Below are 12,648 nucleotides of genomic sequence, written 5' to 3'. Positions count from 1 at the left end.
TGTCCCTAAGCATTATATGAAGTGGCAACTTCCTGTCTCAGGTCACACAACATCCAGTCCACACCTCACCATTTTCTCTGCAGTGAATCACAAATGTGAGAGTGATAATGTGTTGAAACACATTTCTTCCTTTTATTGTTCTGCTTGTTTGTGTCTGTGTCAGATCTAATTACTGTGTAGTTCTCAATTGCAGAGCACTACACTGAGAGACCGGGGGATTGTGGGATATATAGTTTCTTCACAGAAAGTGGCAGTTCTCACACTACAGACAGAAGTCATACATGAACTTGCATTGCCTCATGACTGAACACAGACAGAAACTTCTGACATCAGAATGTGATTTACTTTACTATAGGCAGTGTGTACAGGACAGCACATGACATCATAAAACTAGACGACAACACATGACACCAGGAAACTAGAGGACAACACATGACACCAGGAAGCTAGAGGACAACACATGACACCAGGAAGCTAGAGGACAACACATGGCACCAGGAAACTAGAGGACAACACATGACACCAGGAAACTAGAGGACAACACATGACACCAGGAAACTAGAGGACAACACATGACACCAGGAAACTAGAGGACAACACATGACACCAGGAAACTAGAGGACAACACATGACACCAGGAAACTAGAGGACAACACATGACACCAGGAAACTAGAGGACAACACATGACACCAGGAAGCTAGAGGACAATACATGACACCAGGAAACTAGAGGACAACACATGACACCAGAAAACTACATGATAAATGTACATCTTATGAATGACACCATGAAGCTACATGATCAATGCACCTTTTATACTGAAGGTGCTGGTATATGCATAAGTCACGATTAGTGGCCATTCTTACACTTCTAACCAGAGTTCAAAGGTAAGGCAGGGCATTATGGAAATTTAAAATTTGTGTTGGGTAAATTTCCTCATCATTTCTCCAGAACAGCAAACCTTGAACCTGTAGGATTCTCTGTGAACCTACAGGAGCCGCTAATCCAAACCTCATCCCTGCCCATGATGCTGGGAAATCCTTGAGTTGTACATAGACCATGAGAGCAGCATGTTAGGAGGACAGCAGATTACCCCTGGAGAAGAATGGGGGGAAGAGGACCTTTCTTCACAAGCAGATTTGAGGTGTTCAGAGCTGTGAGAAGCCGGGATATAAATCACTTGTTTCTGATGGTTTCACTCTTCACCATCCACTAGATGTGAGATATGAATTGTGGTTGGATTGACACACCAGATTTCATGTTGTTTCAGTCCACAAAATTCAGAGGAAATTCACATCTTGTGATGAAAAACCGTCTTCCGCTTTGAGTTCTTTATAACGTTCATTCTTCCCACAAAGACCTCACACCTGACTGCAGCAATGTGTCCTCTCCGTGTGCTTCTCCTGTGTCCCCTCCGTGTGCTTCTCCTGTTGGCTCTTCTCTATCCAGGCACAGGTATGTAAAACATTATAAAGATGTGCTAATACAGTATTATTATCAGAGTACATATCATAGATATCCCGACTGCAGCAATGTGTCCCCTCCATGTCCTCCTCCTGTGTCCCCTCCATGTCCTCCTCCTGTGTCCCCTCCGTGTCCTTCTCCTGTGTCCCCTCCGTGTCCTCCTCCTGTGTCCCCTCCTTCTCCTCCTCCCGTGTCCCCTCCATGTCCTCCTCCTGTGTCCCCTCCGTGTCCTTCTCCTGTGTCCCCTCCGTGTCCTCCTCCTGTGTCCCCTCCTTCTCCTCCTCCTGTGTCCCCTCCATGCCCTCCTCCTGTGTCCCCTCCGTGCCCTCCTCCTGTGTCCCCTCCTTCTCCTCCTCCTGTGTCCCCTCTGAGTCCTCCTCCTGTGTCCCCTCCGTGTCCTCCTCCTGTGTCCCCTCTATGTCCTCCTCCTGTGTCCCCTCCGTGTCCTCCTCCTGTGCCCCCTCTTTGTCCTCTCTTGTGTCCCCTCCTCCTCCTGTGTCCCCTTTGTGTCCTCCTCCTGTGTCCCCTCCATGTCCTCCTCCTGTGTCCCCTCCATGTCCTCCTCCTGTGTCCCCTCCATGTCCTCCTCCTGTGTCCCCTCCTCCTCCTCCTGTGTCCCCTCCTCCTCCTCCTGTGTCCCCTCTTTGTCCTCTCTTGTGTCCCCTCCGAGTCCTCCTCCTGTGTCCCCTCCGTGCCCTCCTCCTGTGTCCCCTCCGTGCCCTCCTCCTGTGTCCCCTCTTTGTCCTCTCTTGTGTCCCCTCCGAGTCCTCCTCCTGTGTCCCCTCCGTGTCCTCCTCCTGTGTCCCCTCTGTGTCCTCCTCCTGTGTCCCCTCCATGTGCTCCTCCTGTGTCCCATCCATGCCCTCCTCCAGTGTTCTTTCCGTGTCCTCCTCCTGTGTCCCCTCCGTGTCCTCCTCATGTGTCCCCTCCATGTCCTCCTCCTGTGTCCCCTCCGTGCCCTCCTTCAGTGTCCCCTCCATGTCCTCCAAAGAGGGGATCAATGAGAAGAATTGGTTTAGATTTTCTTCACCTTCAGTCCATATCATGAAGATATCATCAATATAGCGATAATATCTGTATGGCTTTTGTTGTATGCTGTTCAGAAATTTGTCCTCCAGGTCAGCCATAAATAAGTTTGCATATTGGGGTGCAATTTTGCTACCCATAGCAGTACCCATACACTGGAGATAGATGTCATTATTGAAAGTGAAGTAGTTGTGTGTAAGAATGAATTCGATGAGCTGTGTCACATCCTCAGCAGTGTATTTCTGGTTTGGTGAGGATGATAAGAATCTGTGACATGCCGACAACCCATCCTTGTGAGGGATGTTACTGTACAGAGATTCTACATCCATGGTGACTAGAAGTGTATTTGGGGGTAATTGTTGTATATTGTTAAGCTTGTTCAGAAAATCAGTGGTGTCTTGTAGGAAACTCGCAGTGTTCATGACTAAAGGTTTTAACATGTTTTCTACAAGGCCTGAGATATGTTCGGTAAGTGTATTCATACCTGTTATAATGGGTCTGCCTGGATTTCCTGGCTTGTGAATCTTGGGCAGCATGTAGAAGTCTCCAATTTCTGGATTATCCGGAATCGCATTGATGAGTTCTGAATGTAGGTGGCTTGGTATTGTCGCAATGAGATCTTTTAATTGCTTAGTAAAATCCTGGGTCGGATCATAATCCAGTTTTTTGTAGTAAGTACTGTATTTTCTGGCGTATAAGACTACCTTTTACACTTAAAAAAAATGCCCAAAAATTGGGGGTCGTCTTATATGCCGGGTATACAATGCTGCTCGATGGATGTCAGCCCCCAAATGTCTGCTAATACTATATGTGGCTTCAGCTACAAACAGTATACGCCGCCGAGCCAATCCCGGCGAGAGATGTATTCTATTAATGAATACAGAGCCTGCTTGGATTGGAGTAACAACCTCTGCCAATCCGAGCAGGCTACATAAAGTAGCCTGCTCGGATTGGCTTTGAGAGAGAGAGAGAGAGAGGCAAGGGCTGATGATGCTACAGCCTCTGCCAATCCAAGCAGGCGTTGCATTCATTAAAAGAATACACCGCTCACAATACTTCCCTGGGTAAATCCATTCACTGATCTCCTACTACTATACATCCTGCTGTTGGCCTTTGAGGTCCCAGGCACCCAAGAGGGACAGGTAAATCTGGGACATATGACAGGGGGGTTATTAAATGCATTTTGGTGGACAATTCTCATAGAATGTAACCCAAAAGTGGTATAGGTTTGGTTAGTGAAAAATTCTACTTTCCAGAGTTGTGGCATTCAATAGATCTCTGTTTGTGTTATTATTGTTTGAGTTACTTTATAACATATCACAGCATGGCGGATGAGTAGTTGGCATTCTTGTTTTGTGTTTTTTAATGGTTCGAATGTTTTGTTTAAATGGTGTTGCCTCAAAGGGAGGTAGTCTTATACCGCGAGTATTGCCCAAAACCTATGTTTTCACTTGAAAAATAGGGGGTCGTCTTATGCGCCCAGTCGCCTTATACGCCGGCAAATACGGTAGTATTTGCCAGCTGCCTCTGGCCCTCTTGTATATATTTGTCTGTATCCCTCACAATGACTGCTCCCCCTTTATCTGCTGGTTTGATGGTTATGGCGTGATTATTGCGCAGATCATGTACAGCTCTTCGCTCCAGTGGTGAAAGGTTGTATAATATTTTCTTTTGCTGGGTGGGTAGCAGGGATGTAACTCGCAGCCTGAAGCTGTCAATATAGGTATCCAGTTTGGGGTTGCGTCCTTGTGGGGGTGTAAAATTGCTGTTCTTTTTCTTTTTGTCACTTCCTATTGTCTTAGGATTCCTTTCATTACTGTGAAAATATTCTTTGAGCCTCAGTCTCCTAAAGAATTCCTCCATATCTGACCATACCTGTAAATTATCCAATTTGGTGGTTGGGCGGAATGTGAGGCCTTTGGAGAGGACTGTTGTTTCTGGTGTAGAAAGTTTATGATTTGACAAATTTATGATTCCGAGTTCCTCTGTTATATCCATATTTTCTGTCAAGTCAGCATTTATACAAGGGATGCCATGGGATTCTGGATCGGGGTTCAAGTTGCTGATGGTAGGAGTTGTAGAAGTTGTGTTTGTTTTTTGTTGTTTAGGTTGTATCCAAAAGTTCTGCTCTTGGTGTAGCTTTTGGAGTTTTTTTGCCTTCCTGTTCATGGCAAGTTTTTGCAGTTGTCTATGTAAGGTTTCCATCTCATTCCTAATTTGGTTGATGCTTGTAGGGTCCAATGGTGCTGAGGTTTCAAACATCAACTGCTTTTGTTTCCGGATTGTTTCCCTTTTACCATACAGTTTATGAGTGAGGTTGTTCCTTAACCTTTCGCTGGTACGTCTGCAGAGTCCTTCCGCATAAGGAGAGTTCAGTGTATTTGCACAAGGATTTTTAATCCGGAGACCCTGTGGTATGAGATTCCTCTTTTTGCATCTTGAGAGAAAGAAGATGTCACTGTTGACCTGTGTTTCCTTTGTGATCAGGTTGGTTAACTGCTTCTTTAAGTGGCTATATGCAGTATCTTCCATCATACTTAATGTGATTGTAGCCGTATTAGTGCAATTGTGACAGAGAAAATTGAGTACTGTCCGTGATACTTTTTTTATTTGCACTAACATACAATTTTTCAGGATAAGCTTTTGGGGTATGCCCCCTTCTTCAAGGTCCAAGCAGTACTGATTTACAAATTTTTACGCAGAATGTAAAAAAATAAAAAATACCTCTGAGGGAAAGAAGAGAAAAAAAAACAAAAAAAACAACAGAAAAAAAACACATACAAATCGATGGCAATAAAGATAAGAGAAGAGTTAGTGAGATAAGACAGAGGGAGAGCTATGGAATGGAGGGGGGAGGGGTGCTGGTCACAGAGGGGGTTGTAAAACTTTAGTATAATGAGTAAGGAAACCTATATCTAAATTCAGGCCATTATTTTTTGTGTCAAAAAGAATTATCATTCTTAGTTCAAAGGTTTTCCTCTCCTGGATTGTTCTGAAATTCCCTTTAAGAACTAAAACATTGAGGTCTTCTATAGGGTGGTCCGGTTGTGAGAAGTGATGTCCCCCAGGTGTACATAAACTGTCTTCTTTATGTTCCTTGATGGTGTGTCGGTGTAAATTCATCCTCACTTGTAACTTCTGTCCTGTTTCACCAACATAAGATCCTTTGCTGCACCTTTTGCATCAAAGATTTACAACCCATCATAACAGAGGATGAAACTCTGAAAGGAATATTCCAACTACCCCCATTATTGGCTTTCAGACATCCACCCGACCTCAGACACCAACCAATCAGCAGGAAACGTCACTCTGATTATGAAGTCACAAATAATGGAAGCAAACCCTGCAATAAAAAGCGCTGCAAACTGTGCAACCAGATCAATGCCTCCGAAAGTGTCCCACACACACAAACGGGACCTTCAGTATCACGGGATCTTACAGCTGTACCTCCAGCAATGTGGTGGACCTCATCCAATGCAAGAGGTGCAGCAAAGGATCTTATGTTGGTGAAACAGGACAGAAGTTACAAGTGAGGAAGAATTTCCCCCGACACACCATCAAGGAACATAAAGAAGACAGTTTATGTACACCTGGGGGACATCACTTCTCACAACCCAACCGCACTACAGAAGACCTCAATGTTTTAGTTCTTAAAGGGAATTTCAGAACTATCCAGGAGAGGAAAACCTTTGAACTGAGAATGATAATTCTTTTTGACACAAAAAATAATGGGCTGAATTTAGATATAGGATTCCTTACTCATTATACTAAAGTTTTACAACCCCCTCTGTGACCAGCACCCCCTCCCCCTCCATTCCATAGCTCTCCCTCTGTCTTGATTTGTATGTGTTTTTTTTTTTCTCTCTTCTTTCCCTCAGAGGTATTTTTCTTTTTTTTTTTTTTTTTTTTACATTCTGCTTAAAAATGTGTAAATCAGTACTGCTTGGACCTTGAAGAAGGGGACAGACCCCGAAAGCTTGTCCTGAAAAATTGTATGTTAGTGCAAATAAAAAAAGTATCACGGACAGTACTCAATTTTCTCTACCAAATAACCTGAATTTTTTTTAAATATTTTGGCACAGATAGATTCATGTATTGTGTAAGTTTGGGGGGAAATTGGTTAACATCTAAGTTCTTTTTTGTAGATTAATGTGGAGTTCCACCCATATAAAAGTCAGTAGCTACAAAAAGTGTATCTGTTGACTTTTATTAATCAGACACTCACCTGTCCCAGGGGTCCAGCGATGCGGAGAATGAAACCCCGCTCCTCTCCCCCTCCTCTCTGTGGCACCGTCATTGTCACTGTGCCTGGCCGGGCAATCGTCTGGGACCTGTGACGTGTTCCAGATGATTGCCAAGAGGGAGGGGGGAGAGGTGATCTTCCTTCCGGCGCCGCAGTGCCATGGGAGGAAGTGGGAGCTGGAACCCTCTAAAAAGAGGGTATCCACTACCCCCCCAAAAAAATGTGGTATGTCAGGGGGTCACCTTCACTTAAAGCGGAAGTTCCATTTTTTGGTGGAACTCTGATTTAAGCGCCACATTAAGCTCCCCAAAAAACAAGCTTAATGTCCCTAGTTTTCTTTGTGATAAACTGAAATCCATGAAACTTCTAGGATAGGTTTGGGAAGTTGATAATTTCGGCTCTGCAAAGTTTTAAGACAACTAATTGAGGTTTAGGTGCATTGTGGTACATTGAGCTCTTGTCACATTAAGGCAAATATTTTAGGATTTTACATGTGGATTTTTTTGGTATGATTTACCAAATGACCGGAAATGTTCTTGAATATGTTGGTATAGGTAGAGTCTTCTGTTGTGAGCAGTTTGGGGGAACTTGGTTAACATCTAAGTAATTTTTTTTGTACGTTAAACCATATTAAGCTCTCCAAAAAACAAGCTTAATGTCCCTAATTTTCTTTGTGGGAAACTGAAATCCATGAAACTTCTAGGATAGGTTTGGGAAGTTGAGAATTTGGGTTGTGCAAAGTTTCAAGGATCGAGGTGTAGGCACTTTATTACACATTCAGCTACATTAGGCCATTTTCACATCAAATGTTGGGTTGGGGGTATCATTATTCCAACCCCTCCAGACATTTCTGGGATTTACATAAAGGGGACACAAGATCTTTCTCTTATCATGGGGGTATAAAGGGTTAAAGTGGTTATAAACCTCAGACATGAACTATGAACAAAGCGTATCCCTCTATAGTGTGTAATTGTCTCAGTCCAGACCCACCAAGTGTCATTTCTCTCTGATGCCTCCTTCCTCTGCATTTCCAATTCTGGACTTTGAACAGATGTAAAGAGAAGACTGCAGATAAAACAGGTACAACTTATGTAGGAGGATTTGTGTCATCTCTGTGTGTCACCTGAGGCCGGTCACCTCACTGGGTATAAGGAGAGATTACAACCACTTTAATGCTGCACCATGTAGGGGAGACATCCATCCATCTATTGGACTTCCAGTGTAAATCAGCTTCATACATTCCAGGAACATCACAATGTTACGTGTCTTACAATGTGTTTTCCTTTAGAAAGTAACCACAGTATAAGTAGAAAAGCCTGTGCCCTGCCAACATGCTGGAGCCCTTGGCTCATTGTGTAGAAGCAGTGGTCTCTCTGCAGAGGTCTGCCATAAACCCCGATGAGTCAGAGCTAGAGCCCTCCAATCAGTATGGAGCATGAGCTGTGCTGATCTCAGAGCTCTAGAGATGACCCAGAAAAGGGGTGTGTTGGAGTTGCAGAGAGACCACTGCAACTGCAACCCCCCAGAGATGAAGGGTTCTTCTCTGCAGCATGTAGGCAGGGGACAGGCTTTTCTACACTGTGGCTGCTTTCCGAAGAAAAAACCTGTAAGACTTAAGTCCCACTCCACTACATCAGGGAGGGGTCATCGGCGCACTCTCTACAAGCCCCACCCACTGTAGGCGGAGCCACACACAGCCGTGTTTAATACAAATGTAACAGATTTCCCCTGATTGAAGCACCCCACCATTCAGGTAAGGAGGGGGTGGGGTGGGTTTGTTGCCAGATCACTACTACCCACCCCAGAATGCCTACCCCACCATGTATCCTGGGCACCACTGCCCCTCCCCCACCATGTATCCGGGGCACAACTGCTCCTCCCCCACCATGTATCCTGGGAAACCACTGCCCCTCCCCCACCACGTATCCTGGGCTCCATTGTCCCTCCCCCACCATGTATCCTGGGTTCAACTGCCCCTCCCCCACCATGTATCCTGGCCTCCACTGCCCTTCCCCACCATGTATCTTGGCCTCCACTGCCCTTCCCCACCATGTATCTTGGCCTCCACTGCCCCTCCCCACCATGTATCCTGGGCACTACTGCCCCTCCCCCACCATGTATCCTGGCCTCTGCTGCCCCTCCTCCCCCATGTATCCTGGCCTGGGATGACCATTGTGGGTGTCTGTGGGCGGAATGGAGGGAGAGAGATCAGTGAAGGTCTGTTCATTGATTGGTCCTCGGGTGAATGAACCCGGAAGTGATGAAGATTTAGTCTCTTCCGGACTCTTCTTACCCCCTATGTCATAACCATACAGTTATATTCATATTAAACCCTCATTATGTACAATAAAATAAACATTCCCCAGTAATCTCTTTGTAAAACCCTCACCCAGCGCTTTACACCTTTCAATGCTGCTGCCTCCTGATCTCTCTGTGCTGCTTCCCTGAACTTCCAGTCTACATAAGAAAGAGATAAAAGGGCAGTTCTGGCTTCAGTCAGTCTGTTAGCTTGGAGAAGGGAGGGGGAGGAGGGAGGAGGAGGGGAGTGTCTTATCATCCTAGGCTATGGGGCTGTGTGTTTCTATTGCTGCACACAGTGTAGGGAGACACAAGTCTAGTCCCTGCATACAACGGTGACTCCATAGAATGCAGCAAAGGAAAGGAGACACCCTGACACAGGAAACCTGGGGCAGAGGTCATGTGACCAGCTTACACTGGAACCTAGGTAAGGATCAAAGATAATCACCTAGGTATGGAAATGACGATTGTTCTACAGATACCCCCCGGAGTGAGAGCGATCGTTCCACAATCATTTATGGTGGTCTCTAAACTCATCACATGGGAGAGGTTTTACAGCGCCACCTATGGACACATTGTGGGCACTGAAGTTTGTAGCCGTTTCCTGGGTGAGTACAATTGTAACCACATGAAGACCCCACCGATTCCGACACTTTTTGTTTACATGTAACAATCTGTATTTATTGCTGAAAAATTTCTTAGAACCCCAAAAACATGATATATTTTTACAGCTGAGACCCTGGAGAATAAAATAGCGGGTGTTTCAATATTTTAAGTCACGTGGAATTCGTGCAGCAGTTTTTTCAAATGCAACTTTTGTTTTAAAAAAAAACACCGGGATGGGGGATGGGAGGATGGGGGGCATGGGGGGACGGGGGGCACTTTATTTATTTACACTGTGCCATTGATTTTGTTTTTTGAAAAAAAAAAAAAACACTTTATTGCTATAACAAGAGATGAACAACATGCAAAACTCCCAACTGTCCCTGATTTGGAGCAATGTCCCTCTGTCCCTCTGTCCCTCTGTCCCCTCATGTTGGTCTGATCTATAGAGTTGTATATAAAATGCACTTTTTATCTTTCAAAAAGTGTTTCCCAGAGCTAAACCTTTCATCTGATTTCTTAATTGCTGCATTTGTACATTTTAAAAGCCAATATAAAGGAATAGTGATGGTAAAAAAAAGTCCTTGTGGCTTTAATTAACCTTCTTTTTTGGCTAATTCTCCTTTAAGGGGGTGTGGCAGGAGGCGTGTCATATGCCTACATACGTTTGCTAGTAGGGGTCCCTCATTGCCGTCTCAGAATGTTGGGAGGTGTGAACATGCCTTGTGATAGTATGGGCCATGACAGGTCCTCTTTACTGGGAGATCTCGTGTCTGTTAGACCCCACATCTCTCCTCTGACCCGATGCTTTTTTCCAAGCCAGTAATGGATTGTTTCCAACCGGTGGACCCGGAAGTCATGAAATACTTGTTGCTTCTGGTTTCTTATGTAGCGGTGGCTCCTGAAGAGCACACACTATGTGATTTCAAAGTTAAAACTTTACCCAAACTACAGTTTGGTTTGGGTCTATTTGTCTAAATTTGACTTCTGTGTTAGTCTGACTGGGCTGTGAGATGTTCAGCCTGGCCACAGGGGGCACTGTCTCTTGTGGCAGGCATGGATCTAGGGTCTGGTCAGGCGCTTAAGTTACTCTCTTTCGGAGTAAGGTCAATGGCAGTGGCGCTCTCACTGTGCCCTCTGGAGGAGGGTATTTAAGATGCGGACGTCACATGGTTCAGGGTTCCGGTCCAGTATGCTGTGCTGATTACATGGTCCTGGTCCTCCTGACCAGCTCCCAGGAAGGCTATGGCCTGGGGTGTGGTTCCACCCGACTTTAATGCCTCAGGGCTGGCTAGCCCAAGGTATGGAAACTAGAGCAGGATTCTGAGGTGGATGGGTGCCGTCTCCGGTCTGGGAGAGACCCATTGGACTTCAAGCATTCCAGGGGAGGACTCTTTAGAAGAACACCACGTACGGGTTGGTTTTCTTAACAAGAGCCTGGAAGGGCTGAAGTAACCGAGAGAATCCGGTCTTGTGGATATCGCCAAGTGGGCTGAAAGATCCAGGTATCCTACAGATTAGTTTCCCACGTGTTCTGTAACAACGTCTGTGACAAAGACTTTGTTCCTGAGTAAACACCTGGTTGGCTGCTAGGCCTTGTGAGAGAGGGACTGTCCAATCTGAGTGCTGATCCAGCTTGATTGGCTATTCTCTGGATGCAGTCAAAGTAAGCAAGTTCCATAATGTTTATAGACTTTGACATTGAGAGAACCTAAACTTTCCTTCCCAACCCTCTGATCCCAAGTTGAAAGACTGTTCAATGATTGAAGTTTGCAAATAAAATCCATTCAAGCGGATCTATTGTCTATTGTACTGGACCATCTACCACGGGACATCCCCTAGACGTGCAACAAGAAGAAGTGGAAGGTAACGGTAAGCCCAAAAATAACCAGCAGCGCCTTCGGGGGTTAGTGCTACATGTGGGGGCTCGTAGTCCGGGATTTTACCTTTACCTCGCAAATGGAACTGTACACGTGGTAAAGCAAGGACAGAGGGTTGTGTTTTGTAACTGCTCCATCTTTACTCGGACTTTCACTGAGGTGTGTAAGCGTGGGAGGAGCCCTTGCCAAAGAGCCTGCGAAGTTGCACAACCTGAGTACCCCAGTGGGAGGAGTCTGAGTTGTTCTTTCCTGCACGAGGCACTGCGTGAGAGTGTGCTGCGGAAGGAGGAAAGAGCGGTTGACATTTTTTTCTCTGAGTTTGGATAAAAAGTTTTCTGGAAAATGTACAGTGTCCCAGTAATGCAGCCTGCGCCAGGACCCAGGATGCCTCTTGGAAGGGGTCCCACAGGAATACAGTTGCCTGGTACTGTACTGACGGATACGGGCATTCGCCTGCTGCTGCAGGGGCGTTTTATTCTGTATACCACAGGAGACATTGAGGGCCTGGGTATGCTGTGTGGAAAGTGCGACGGCCGTGGTCACTAACCCTCGGCCTTTCTCTAGGTGCAAAAAGTGTGGGGAATACACGTTCAAGGTCGAGCCCACTGAGTTACCTCAGGCCTACCTCATGGACTGGATCATGGGTGTGGCAACTGAGGAGGTGATTGTCTACGCCCCATAAGCATCGGTTGGAGCTCGCATTGGTGAGAGGATTCTGCACCCCCTAAAGTCCGGAGGTTGTGGACCCCTACTGCGAGTATCACTGCAGAGGAACTCGACGGCATAGAAGTGAAGCAGCCCTGCACTCCTTGTGGCCCTAAAGCTGGATCGTCTATATGCCACCCCGGGTCAAACATCTGGAAGAAGAAGGCATAGGAAGGCTGCGGGGGTTGTTACCGGAAACTGCCGGCCGACAGGGGAGTCATCACAGAGCTCAGGGAACAGTTCTGGCTCTGATGAGGGGGACGACTGGCACTTCGAACCCAAGTTGCCGTGAGTACCCTTTTAGACTTTCTACTAGAGGCTGGTAGCTACTAAGCCATGCTTGGAAAAAAAAACTGCCCGATCTAGATGAGGCCAATCGGGTCTCTGAGACTGTTAGAATAGGCGGGTGGCAACACAGGGTGGGGTTG

General features: G+C 46.0%; 1 protein-coding gene across 1 annotated transcript in view; it reads left to right on the top strand.

Moving 5' to 3' along the window:
• Positions 1-600: 600 nt before the first annotated feature.
• The window catches only part of LOC143981490 (uncharacterized), an 86,383-nt gene continuing 74,335 nt past the window's right edge, over positions 601-12,648 (top strand). Inside the window, exon 1 of the mRNA XM_077479359.1 lies at positions 601-1,456. Coding sequence (XP_077335485.1) covers positions 1,381-1,456 — 76 coding nt within the window. The 5' untranslated portion in view covers positions 601-1,380. The remainder of the gene's footprint in view (positions 1,457-12,648) is intronic.

The sequence above is a fragment of the Lithobates pipiens genome, unplaced genomic scaffold (genome assembly GCF_037356315.1).
Source record: "Lithobates pipiens isolate NorthernLeopardFrog02 unplaced genomic scaffold, aLitPip1_a1.2 Scaffold_16, whole genome shotgun sequence".
Taxonomy (NCBI): Eukaryota; Metazoa; Chordata; class Amphibia; order Anura; family Ranidae; genus Lithobates; species Lithobates pipiens.
The sequence above is the reverse complement of the archived record's forward strand: the minus strand, read 5'-3'. Positions and strand labels throughout refer to the sequence as shown.